Source organism: Enhydra lutris, unplaced genomic scaffold, assembly GCF_002288905.1.
Source record: "Enhydra lutris kenyoni isolate GAN:26980312 unplaced genomic scaffold, ASM228890v2 scaffoldscaffold75, whole genome shotgun sequence".
Taxonomy (NCBI): domain Eukaryota; kingdom Metazoa; phylum Chordata; class Mammalia; order Carnivora; family Mustelidae; genus Enhydra; species Enhydra lutris.
This window is the reverse complement of record NW_019154159.1, coordinates 5,662,151-5,673,462: the sequence shown is the minus strand read 5'-3', so window position 1 is coordinate 5,673,462 and position 11,312 is coordinate 5,662,151. Positions and strand designations below refer to the sequence as shown.

Sequence of the window (11,312 nt, the reverse complement as noted above, 5' to 3'; positions counted from 1 at the left end):
CGTGAGCAGACCCCGGGCCTGCGAGACTCGACGTGACGCGAGGCTGGGAGGACGGAGCCGGGGCTGGTGAAGACTCAGCCAGTGGCCACGGGCAGGAGCCGCTACCTTGGGAAACCCCTAAACGAGGGGCTAACCGTTTGGCCCGCATAATGGGTGGGGAGCCCTGACCCCAAAGCCTGACCTCATGGAGATGGGCCTCGGAAGCCCTCTTAGCGGGAAGGAATGGCACGAGGGAACGTTCTCAGGCTGCCCTTTAATGGACTGACGTTGAACTCGCCTGCGCCCTCAATGACACAACAAGGGGGCTGGGAGGCGGTGCTGCTGGGGGGCGGGGGCGGCACCAGGAGGTCACGGGTGAGCCCTGGCGGTCTCCTTCCGAGAAGGGCCTTGAGCAGCAGCAGCCCCCCTCGCCGGGCACAGCAGGGGGCGAGGGAACACGGGAAGCCGGCCTGGATGCCCCGGCGGGAGGCCCTGCAGAGCGAGGGCCAGGGGGGTACACAGGCCCCTCCACGAGTAGCGGGTGAGCTGTGGGAGCCTGTGTGTCGAGGCCGCGGCGGGGGCGGGTGGGGCACGAGCCGGTCCTGGAGGCCAGCGGGCGCCCTCACATGTTGGTGCTCATTCGGGACTGGCTGTTGGCCGGCGTCAGCTCCCCCTGGCTCCCTTCTCGGGGAGGGGACTGGAGGGGAGACAGGGCTGCTCAGCCCAGGGGACGCGTGTGTGCCCACCCTGCCGCTCGTCGCGCCAGGGCCGCCCCTGCCCTCACCTTGACGTGAATCTGGTTGCGCAGCACAGCCGCCCGCAGGATCATGGCTTTGGCGCGCCTCTGGAACTCCTTCCCCATCAGCAGGGACTTCTCGAAGGTCGTGCTGCGCTGGTCCACGTCCCGGGCGTACAGGATCTGTGGCGGAGGGATGGGGTTCAGCGGTGCTCCCCACGGCCCGGGGGCCCGCCCTGCACCCACGGCCTTGGCCCGGGACCGGCCACCTTGCTGTGGGAGTCGATGCGGGCGTTGATGAGCCCCTCGAGGATGAGCTGCGTCAGCTCGTCCTCCAGCGCCACCACGGTGGTGTTGAAGGCCGCGGCCATCTTGTGCATGTCCGCCGACACGTAGGGGCTGAAGTACTGCGGGGCCGAGGCCGAGTCAGCCGCCAGGGACTCCCAGGCCCGCCCGCAGCGCCCCGCCTCAGCCTCCGCGCCCCGGCGTCTACCTGGATGAGGGCGCGGTTGCGGATCTGGGTGTACAGCGTCCTGACGTGGGGGGCCAGGTACATGTCCAAGAGCAGGTTGTCCTGGTGAGGAGACCTGCTCAGGCACCGCTGCCCCCCGGTCCCCGCCCCTCCCCCCCGCCCCAAAGCTGGCCGGTCCCTCACCTTCATCTCATCCAGCATCTTCAGGCACGAGGCGTACTTGGACTCGTAGAATTTGAAGATGATGTCGCGAACCTGTGGCTCCAGCTCCAGGAACAGCTTGAAGGAGCTGCAGACGCACGGCCCTCAGAGCCGGCCCCGCACCTGCCCTGACGGGCACCTGCGCTGGCGGCCGAGGGCCGGAGCCCCCCCACAGGCCCCTGGGTGCAGGGCCGGCACCCCACCCCCCATCCACCTGCTGGAGATGACGTTGCGCTGCAGTTCCTGCCGGTCAAAAGTGGCCAAGGCGCACAGGCCACCGTAGACGGCCACGTTGCTGGGAGAAAGCAGCTGCGGGCAAGAAGAGTCGGGACCAGACACCCGGGGTCACGGACAGTCAAGACCAAATCCAAGGAGGAGACGCAGACATGAGGCTGGGTCACCCCTGCCCCACCCACCACCCACCCGAACCACATGCAGGACTCCACGGGACGTCCCCTCAATAAAGACCGTGACCCGTGAGCCCTCCCCTGCTTCCCGAGTCCCAGCGAGGGCGCGTCCCCCACGGCCTCGGGCCCCTCACCTCGGGGAAGTCGCAGTGGTCGAACGAGGCCAGCAGGAAGCACTTGGCCGCCTGCTTGTACTTGCGCGCCGCCAGCTCCGCCAGGCCTGCGGGGGGGGCGCGGTGAGGCCCGGCGCCCCCCGCCCCCGCCCCGCCACTTCCCGGGGTCAGGGACAGGGACTCTGCTCACACGTGGCCACGCCGCGAGCCTGGCCGGGAGCGCCCTGGAGTCGAGGGCCTGGGGGAGCCGTGCGCAGCGGCGGGGACTCCTCCGAAGGACACCCAGGCCCACCCGCTAGCCACGCCCCGTCCCCGACCACGGCTGCGCACTGGCCTCCCGCCCGGCACCGTGGCCTGCGGGCACCCCAGCTGACGTTTCCTCAGCTGCGACGAGGCCCCCCACCCCGGCAGTGAGAACCGACATGGGACCGGCACACGCCACCCCCGCCGGGCTCAGCTGCGGCGGCCTCCGCCCCGAAGCGCTCACCGGCGGCGCACTTGAGCTTGGTGAGGATGGCCTGGGTCTGGCTGTCCCGCTCCCCACGCTGCTGCAGGGCAAAGTGGGACACGTCAGCCACCAGCCTGCACACCCTGGTCCTTTCCTGGGCCCTGCCCCAGCCTGAGGGGCAAGGGCAGTTTGGGGAGGGCCCCGCCCACCGGGGCACAGCAGTCCGGGGACCGGGACAGAGTGGGGACGCCGCCGTTACCTCGGCGATCTCCGGGGTGGACTCGGCCTTGCTCACGTAGCTCAGCACGTGAGACCAGTTCTGCAAGTAGACGCTGACCTGGCAGGCAGGTGGGGCGGGCTCAGCCGGGGCGCCCCCTCCTGGCTCAGGGGCAGCGCCGCCCCGCAGCCCCTGCGGCCGCCCATCCCGCCCAGGCAGGGCCCACCTTGATGACGTTGAGGCACATGTTGATGACGTGCTTGGCGCTGGTGCAGTAATCCCGGGCCCGGGAGTAACACTTGAGGGCGTTGCTCAGGTCCCCACAGTCCAGATAGTGGTCACCCAGGTCGTCGTGGCCGCGCCTGTGGGGCCAGACGTGAGCAGACCTGCCCCAGGGCCACGCGGGCCTTGCCGGCGCCAGCCTCCCAGCCTCACAAGAACGGCACCTGATGCTCTCCTTGATGGAGTTGCCCTTGTAGTTCTTGAGGTCCGTGTCCAGCTTCTCCAGCTTCAGCAGAGCCTTCTTCCGAGTGGCCTCCACCCAGGCCGTGTCAAGGGGCGGCGGCTCCACGCCACTCTCGGGGATGGTGTCCGGCGCGTTCTGCAGCTCCCTGAGGGAGTGCTCCGGCAGTCAAGGGCCAAGGTGCAGGCAGGGGGGTGCCCCCCGGGGGCCCCTGCCCAGCCCCTGCCGAGGGAGCACCCAGGCAGCACAGGAACACAGGCCCACAGCCTGGAGCGCACACCCACCAGGAGAAGGCGCGTGCGTGCGGCCACGCGCAGAGGAGAGCAAGGTGCCGTCTCCAGAAGCCCCGCTTCCCGCCAGGACGTCTACGCGCCCTGTGCACGCAGAGAAAGGCCAGGGCAATGCAGAGAGCCCCACGATAGGGCGACTGAGAACCTGGCCTGTTTTGCCATTTATCGCTCCTCCTGGCTTTTTAACAAAGAAGGCCATGTCCCCACATTGAGGCAGGGACGCTATTAAGTGCCCACACGGGGATGGTGTCAGGCGTCAGGAGCACAGGAAGGGCCCCTGCCCAGGCTAGACCCAAGGGGGACACACCATGCCCAGTCCCTGGAGTCTGCTCCCACCAAGGGCCCTGCCTCCTCTGGCCAAGCCCCTGGTGTCACCTGGTGGCCTCCGAGAGCTTGCGGTGAATCTCTTCATACATGTCCACATTGAAGGTCCTCTGCACAAAGGACAGGGCCATCTTCAGGGCTTCCGCCCGCAGCGGGGGGCAGTGGTCAGCAATGAACTGCAGCCGCTCGATGCGCATCAGCCCGCTGTAGCTGGCCGCGTACTGCTCCAGATCCTGAAGTCGGGGAGGCGGGAGTGGACGGAGGCTGTGCAAGGCGGGACCCCAGACCCCAAGCCCTGGCGGGTGAGCCGGGAGCAGGACCCAGACACTGACCCTCCTGCGGTATCCGAGAAGCCCTATACCCATGGCAAGAACGAGGTGCTCGGGCGCCAGCCAGACGGCTCTCCGGTGCTGGCAAAGGCCACCTGGCGTGAGCCAGGGCGGGGGCCTCCAGCGTAGAGCTCTGCCTGGGGCGCTGAGGGGGTGAATGGCCAGAGCCAGATGGGCATGACTCGTGACTGCCAGTCCCCAGGCAGAGCGGTCAGGAGGCCGTGCTCCTGACCTGGGCGCCAAGAAAGACCTGTCCTGGGTCTGAGGAGAGCCGCACGTGGGCTCTTGCCCCATGAAGAGAAGTGGGGCACACGGTCTCTGGCTGGGCTACCGCCCCCCATGACCAGTGGCAACCGAACAGCCGAGAGGTTTCTGGGTCAGAGAAAAACATGGCTTGGGGGGGGAGCCTAGCCTACCCCCGCCCCAGGACTGACACCACACGCCCCTGCTGCCTGCCCTAGGACTGCCGGCAGGGCTCCTTACCAGGGTGGGGTTCTCCACCACGTAGTTGACATCGGACGCATTCTGCGGGTCCTCCTGGGGGTCCACATCGATCTGCATGGGCTCCACGGCCCCCTGCAACACAGGCAGGCACTTGGCACTCGAACCGGACTGACCAAGAAGGGCGAGAAACCCTCACTGTGCCCTGAGTCGGGCTCTGCCCGAGGTGCCACGTCCCCGGCAGGATCCTGTCTGCGGGATCCTGTCTGCGGGATCCTGTCTGCGGGATCCTGTCTGTGAGATCCTGTCCAGGGGATCCTGTCTGCGGGATCCTGTCCGGGACCCAGTCTGGAGGCGCTGGCCGTCCCTGACCCTTCCCCAGCCCTTGTCCCACGCCGCCCCTCGCAAGCCCCGCGGCCGCTGAGCAGAGAGCCCTGGCGCCCTCTCCACAGCGGGTCTCCGGGGCCGCGGGCAGGCAGCGGGGCGGGGGGCGGGGAGGGGCCTGCGGTCCCTTCACGGCCGCAGCCACCGTCCTGACGCAGCTTCTCCGAGCCTCAAGCAGCGCCCGGCAGCGGGGGCGGCGGGCCCAGGCGGCGACGGAACAGTGTCCTGGGGCGCGCGTCCTGCGCCGGCTGGCCCGGACGGCGGGCGGGGGCGCGCCCCCCTCCCAGGCTCGCTCGCTCCTGGGCCCCCTGTCCTGGAAGGTACCTCGTGAAGCAGCGTACAGGCCGACAGGCTGGCGCTCAGGCTGAAGTCCCCGGCCGTGCCCCGTAGGAAGAGGTCTGACCTACTGCTGTGAGGGGCGCGGTACAGATCGGTCACTGACGAGGAGGCCGAGCTGGGGGCCGGGCTACCCCTCATCCTGTCCTGACTCTGCACCCCCCAACCCTGACACACAGCTGGCCTGTGGCCGAAGGGAAAGACAGCGTTAGCGCCGGGCCGGGCTGCCGGGCCCACGGCGGGTTCCCTGCGCGAGGCCGCCGGGCGGCGGGGAGGGGAGGCCGCGCGGGGGCCCGGCCCCGGCCCGGCGGCGACGGGGGTGGGGGGCGGGAGCAGGGGTGCGGGAGGGCGCGGAGGGGTCGCCGGCCGCGGCTCGTTACCTGCAGGTTAAACACCTGAACCGGCAGCGGCATCTTCACCGACCCCGCCGCGGCGCGCCGTCCACTTCCGGGGCAGCACCATCCACTTCCGGGGCAGCGCATCCGGGTCGCGGCGGGCGGGGCGGCTCTTAAAGGGGCCGCTGCGCGGCCTGGGCCCGGGCGGTGCCCGCGGGTCCCGCGGCCGCATGAGCCGCGCGCGGGGGGCGCTGTGCCGGGCCTGCCTCGCGCTGGCCGCGGCCCTGGCCGCGCTACTGCTGCTGCCCTTGCCACTGCCCCGCGTACCGGCGCCGGCCCCCGCCCCTGCCAGGGCTCCCAGTCCGAGCCCCGGCCGGCGGGCATCCCCCACCCGACCCGCCTCCGTCCCCCGCCTGCGGCCGGACGACGTCTTCATCGCTGTCAAGACCACCCAGAAGAACCACGGGCCACGCCTGGGGCTGCTGCTGAGCACCTGGATCTCCCGGGCCCGCCAGCAGGTGGGCCTCGCCCCGGGATCCCCGATCGCGGCACCCCAGCCCCTGGACCCCGGCACCCCTATCCCCCGGTGCCGGACCTCAACCGTCCGCGCCCCCTACACCCCTGACCCCGCAAGGGCTGCCCCGGAGACCCCATCCCCGGGACCCCCTGCCCACTGCTGTGTCCCCAGAGTGATGGCCAGACCCTTACTCTGAGTCTGTGGGGACCCAAGCACGGCTGCCTTCCCAACTGGGTGGGTTCTCTCAGCTGACACTGGACCAAGACCCCACAGATGTCCCGTGAGAGCAGGCCTGGCCCCAACCGCAGCAGGAGACACTGGGGACAGCAGCAGGCCGTCGCTGGGGAACCCCGCTCCGCTGTCCCAACCCCAAGCGTCCAGCCCCGTCCTGGGCACCCTCTTCTCATCCCGAAGTTCCATCTCTGAAGCCCAGGCTCACCCAGGGGCGTCTCTGCAGCTCCATCCCGGTCCCCCTGGGGCTTCACAGGTTGTCTCTCCCCAGACGTTCATCTTCACGGACGGGGATGACCCTGAACTGCGACTCCGGGCAGGTGAGTGCAACTCTCCAGCCTCATGGATCTTTTGGTGCGGTGACACCCGTCTCCCTGCTGGGTAGAGAGGTCCGGGGCGGGGTGGGGGCCGTCGCTTGCCCAGGGCCACACAGCTGGTGGAGAGCAGGGCCAGCATCCAGGCCCCCTACACACACGGGCTGGGCTCTGCCTCCCGCAGCCCTGGCAGGCCTCCCAGGGCTTCGGGCCGGAGCCACAGTCCCCAAACGGTCCCTGAAGACGCTCCAGCAGAGAGCCACTCTTTCCTGGCAGCCCCACTCCGGGCACGTCGTCAACCTGGGCCGGCTTTGCCCTCACAGTGGTGCAGATGGTTGTCACCGGTCTGGGCCCCGTGGGTCAGCAGCTGGCCAGGGCTGCGCGGTTGGACCCGGCCTGGGGGCTTCAAGCAGGGCGAGGAGGCCATGCCCGCTGGACAGCCCCGTTTTGCCCTGATCACCATGGGGCGGGCTGGCCCTCATGCCTCCCCCGTTTCCTGCGCCGGGTAGGCAGCCACGTCATCAACACCAACTGCTCGGCCGTGCATACCCGCCAGGCCCTGTGCTGCAAGATGGCCGTGGAGTATGACAAGTTCATCGAGTCCGGACGCAAGTATGTGGTGGCCTTGCTCCAGTGCCCCCGGGAGAGCCCAGGGCTGAGGCTGGGCCCACACACGCTTGGGAGCCAGCAGGGGGAGGCCCCCAGCGGCACCAGCCCCTCGCTCCAGAGCACCTCTGGCCGCCCCCAGGTGGTTCTGCCACGTGGACGACGACAACTACGTGAACCCCAGAGGCTTGCTGCGGCTGCTCTCCACCTTCTCACCCAGCCAGGACATCTACCTGGGCCGGCCCAGCCTGGACCACCCCATCGAGGCCGCCGAGAGGGTCCAGGGAGGGGGCACCGTGAGTGCTGGGCCAGGAGCACGTTTGAGAGCACAGAGACCCCGCTGGGGAAGGGCGGCAGGGTGGAGAGTCTGGTCCATGCTGGGGTGGGGGCCCTTCAGGAGGTGCTGTGGGAGGAGCTGGGCCCCCAGGAAGCCCCTCCCTTGTGCCCGGGGGTCCCCCTGCCCTTTGTGTGGGGAGCAGCTGAGGACACCGCCCTGCCCCACGTCTCTCTCCTCCTCAGGTAACCACCGTCAAGTTCTGGTTCGCGACGGGTGGAGCCGGCTTCTGTCTGAGCAGAGGCCTCGCTCTGAAGATGAGCCCCTGGGCCAGGTGAGGGGGCGGTGCGTGGGGGGCCAGCTGCCCGGGCTGGGAGGCGGGCATGGTGGCGCTGAGAATGGAGGAGGCCCTGACCCGCTGGCCCCGGCCCCCCACCAGCCTGGGCAGCTTCATCAGCACGGCCGAGCGTGCGCGGCTGCCGGACGACTGCACTGTGGGCTACATCGTGGAGGGGCTGCTGGGCGCGCGCCTGTTGCCGAGCTCGCTCTTCCACTCCCACCTGGAGGACCTGCGGAGGCTGCCGCCCGACGCCGTGCTGCAGCAGGTACAGCACAGCTCCCGGGCCTCGCCCCCCGCCTGCCCCCCGAGGTGCCTGGCCCTTCCCCCGGATCTCAGGCCGATCACCAGGGCTCAGGGAAGCATTCCCAGCCCCGCAGCTGGGACCCAGGGGCCTGGGTACAGGGGCTCCTTTGTGAGGGGCCTGCCTGGATGCCCCAGATGGAGGGGGACAGTCCTGCCCTGGGTGGGGAGAGTGGGGGGTGGGCCTGGACTTGGCCTGTGTGGGCCCTCCACCTACCCTGGAAGGTGGGGGGGAGGTCGTGCCCTCGGTGCACCGGGATGGGGGGCAGTCCTGCCCTGGAGGGCCCCGGGGAGCCAGAGGCACAGCGGCCTCTCCTGGTTTGACTCTGGATGTCAGAGGAGGGTGTGGGGGAAGAGCTGATCCTGGGAGTGAGTTGTCTCCCCCCACCTCAGGTCACCTTGAGCTACGGGGGTCCAGAGAACCCACATAATGTGGTGAATGTGGGAGGCTTCAGCCTGCAGCAGGACCCCACACGGTAAGTGGGCAGTGAGGAGGGCCTCTGGCGCTACCCCCAACAACACCTACATCCCGGTAGGCCTGACCTCCGCATTTGCTTCCCAGGTTCAAGTCTGTCCACTGCCTTCTCTACCCAGACACGGATTGGTGTTCTATGCACAAGCAGAGTGACCTCGTTGCTCGGTGACCCTGACTCCCAACCCAGGGAGCAGGACCGTTGCTGACCCTTTCCGCCCTTGGCTCTCTTAGTTGGCCACGTCCAAGGAGATGGGGGTGCTGCAGGCCTCCCCCAGAGCGCCCCCCCAGAGCCCCTGGCGGGCCAGATGACCAAGCTCTCTGGGTGAGCGGCCTGCCCCCGCCCAGGGGTCCAGGCTGTGCATGTGCCAGCTGCCGCAGAAGGCGGGAGGGGGAAATGTGGGTCCTCCTTCCAGCGCAGCCCCCAAGGTGTGCTCCCACAGGAAAGGTGTCTACCCTGGGACCTAGGGGCCTGGGAGGAGGCTGGCTTGTGCTCCCAGGGCCCCATCCTGCCCTCCTCACCCTGCTGGAGAGGGGGTTCCGGGCAGACTAGGCTCCCTGAGTGGGCTCCAGGCCAGGGTCGTGCGTGGGCTCCGTCGGCAGGCCATCAGTGGGCACGGAGGCTGCACCGGCAGGCCTGGAGCGGGGAGCCGCCCTCCCCCCACCCGGCTGGTCTCTGAAGGCGCTGCAGTAAGGCCTCCGGCCAGCGGGCTCGGAACCCAGCTTACTCCTGCCCTGGGCATCGCCACCTGGAGGCCGCCTCACCGGGTTCCTTCAGCCAAGGTCTTTGTATCATCTCTCCACTCCGACCCACCGCTCAGTGCTTTTCCTCCCTGACCTCGCCCCTGCCCCAAGTCCAAAAAGCAGCAGGGCCCTTCTGTTCCGGGCTCCCCCTGCAGGGCGGTGCCCCCGCCCCTGCAGCCCCCACCCGCCTTAACTGTGCCTTTCCGCGGAAGAGAGAGGGGAATGAGGGAACTCGGCACTTTCGCCCTGGGTCCTGGCTGCGCAGTTGCCGGAAGTGAATAAAGGCTTGTTACTCTCTGGCTCGTTGGCTTAATGGACCAGCACGGCACCTGGCAGCTGAGCTGACAGGCCTCCAGCTGCTGCCCAGGAAGGGTCTCTCCAGGCAACTCTGCGCCCCTCAAAGCCCTGCTTGCCAAGCCTTAACTGCCCGTGGGGCTCTTCCGTGGGGTCCCAAGCGGGGGCTGGGCGGCGGTTCCTGCAGGGAACGATGGACCCACCGCAGACCTGGCCCCGGAGGCTAGTCTTCCGTCGCGCCTGCTTTCTCAGCGCACTGCGGGATGACTAGTGTGTGCGTGGGGGGGGTGCAAGGCTGTACGTGAGCGTGTGTGAATGTGCGTGAGCAGGGCCATACATGAGCGTGCAAGGCCATGTGTGAGCGTGCACTCATTAGTGTGTGCAGGACCGTACGTGAGTGTGCGTGGATGTGCGTGTGTGCAGGGCAATACGTGAGCGTACCTGGATGTGTGTGTGTGCAAGGCCGCACATGAGCGTGCACTCGTGCGTGTGTGCAGGGCCTTACATGAGCATGCATGAATGTGCATGTCTGCAGGGCCATACGTGAGTGTGCATGTGTGCAGGGCCGTGCGTGAGTGTGCATAAGGGCAGGGCTGTACGTGAGCGTGCGTGAGTGTGTGTGTGTGTGTGTGTGCAGGGCCGTAGGTGCCGATGCCTGTGCATAGGACAGGCAGGGAGCACCCAGACAGCAGCTTGGAGTCCGCGTGGACTGGTGTCCGTGTGGACTGGTGTCTGTGTATGGTTCGATGGCGCTCCGCCAGGAGGAAGACACGTCCGGAGGTCACTGGGAGTCGAGCGTCACGGGTTCCAGGCCCCAGGGCTGCCAACAGTCCCGCGAGGAGCCCCAGACTGAGCACCGTTGGGGCTGGAATAGGAGCACTGCGGTCCAGGCAAACGCAGTGAGTGGCGAATTTCAGCAAGTCTGAAACCTTGTGTTCTTGGCGCTGCACGACCATCACGGCAACCGGGGAGGGATCCGCGACGGAAACGGGCACCGGATCTCAGCGCCGGGTCAGCGCCTCGCGGTGCGGTCTGCAGGCCGCGGCATGTGGGTGTGCGTGATGCTCTGTCCGCGGCAGGTGGGGGATCCTTCTGCCCCTTCCTCAGCCTCCGTTAAGCCCTCGCCTCAGCCTGGGCCACGCTGTGCCCGTGGGGGACGTCTCTGCTGTGGAGAATCGCGCCCCTCTACCTCTGCTCTGTCTACACCGCTTACCATTCAGACGCCATCAAGTCTGAGCTGGTCACTCTGCTCTCCAAACCATCCTCCAGGCTTGGATTTGCCGTGGGCTCGTGAGCCAAGCCTGAGCCGTTTCTCCCGCTCTGGCTGGGGTCTGAGTTCACGTTCACGCACTCGGGCCTTGAGGCTTTTCTCGTTAGTGGCCCCAGCACAGCCCATTTGTGTTGCTGGACTTGGGTTATGAAATTTTCCAACAGGCAGTTTCCCACTTTGCTTCAAATGTCTGTCCCCAGGCGCACGGTCGCACTGTTCGGGGCTCCTGGGGAGAGGATCCCGCGTCCCCGGCCGCACACCGCGGCAGACAGGCAGACCGGGCGAGCTTGGGGCTGCGGGGGGCCGTCAGGGCGGAGGGTGAGATGGGCATCAGGAGGCGGCCCGGGCCTCAGACTGGGAACGGAGCCTGAGGACGGGTAGATGTGGGCTCCAGAAGTCCAGGGGGTGGGAGATGCCAGTTGGGGTCCTGGGAAAGGGGAGCCCTTAGCCCCGGAAGCAGCAAGTTCGCATGGGA

At 68.4% G+C, this 11,312-nt stretch overlaps 2 protein-coding genes across 12 annotated transcripts; one reads left to right on the top strand and one right to left on the bottom strand.

Annotated features, from left to right (window-relative positions):
* Positions 1-234: 234 nt before the first annotated feature.
* On the bottom strand, positions 235-6,455 carry LOC111160289 (G protein pathway suppressor 1). 9 transcript variants are annotated; one of them, XM_022523231.1, is made up of 15 exons: positions 5,508-5,553; positions 5,129-5,319; positions 4,463-4,555; positions 3,702-3,883; positions 3,020-3,196; positions 2,800-2,935; positions 2,616-2,693; positions 2,396-2,456; positions 1,930-2,015; positions 1,603-1,697; positions 1,371-1,476; positions 1,209-1,289; positions 985-1,122; positions 764-898; positions 235-676 (listed from the first exon to the last, which is right to left on the bottom strand). In XM_022523231.1, exons 1-15 carry the CDS (start codon positions 5,551-5,553, stop codon positions 602-604), a joined length of 1,680 nt encoding a protein of 559 aa, XP_022378939.1. In that variant the 3' UTR covers positions 235-601. The 9 variants fall into 9 exon arrangements, with proteins under 9 accessions (XP_022378939.1, XP_022378937.1, XP_022378938.1 ...); XM_022523229.1 differs by having other exon boundaries at positions 3,020-3,184; XM_022523230.1 differs by having other exon boundaries at positions 2,396-2,453; positions 3,020-3,184.
* On the top strand, positions 5,693-9,569 carry LOC111160292 (RFNG O-fucosylpeptide 3-beta-N-acetylglucosaminyltransferase). 3 transcript variants are annotated; one of them, XM_022523241.1, is made up of 8 exons: positions 5,693-5,993; positions 6,495-6,543; positions 7,047-7,149; positions 7,286-7,439; positions 7,663-7,751; positions 7,857-8,022; positions 8,451-8,533; positions 8,620-9,569. In XM_022523241.1, the coding sequence occupies exons 1-8, from the start codon at positions 5,706-5,708 to the stop codon at positions 8,699-8,701; spliced, it is 1,014 nt and encodes a 337-aa protein (XP_022378949.1). In that variant the 5' UTR covers positions 5,693-5,705; the 3' UTR covers positions 8,702-9,569. The 3 variants fall into 3 exon arrangements, with proteins under 3 accessions (XP_022378949.1, XP_022378950.1, XP_022378948.1); XM_022523242.1 differs by having other exon boundaries at positions 6,495-6,547; positions 7,051-7,149; XM_022523240.1 differs by having other exon boundaries at positions 6,480-6,543.
* Positions 9,570-11,312: the final 1,743 nt, after the last annotated feature.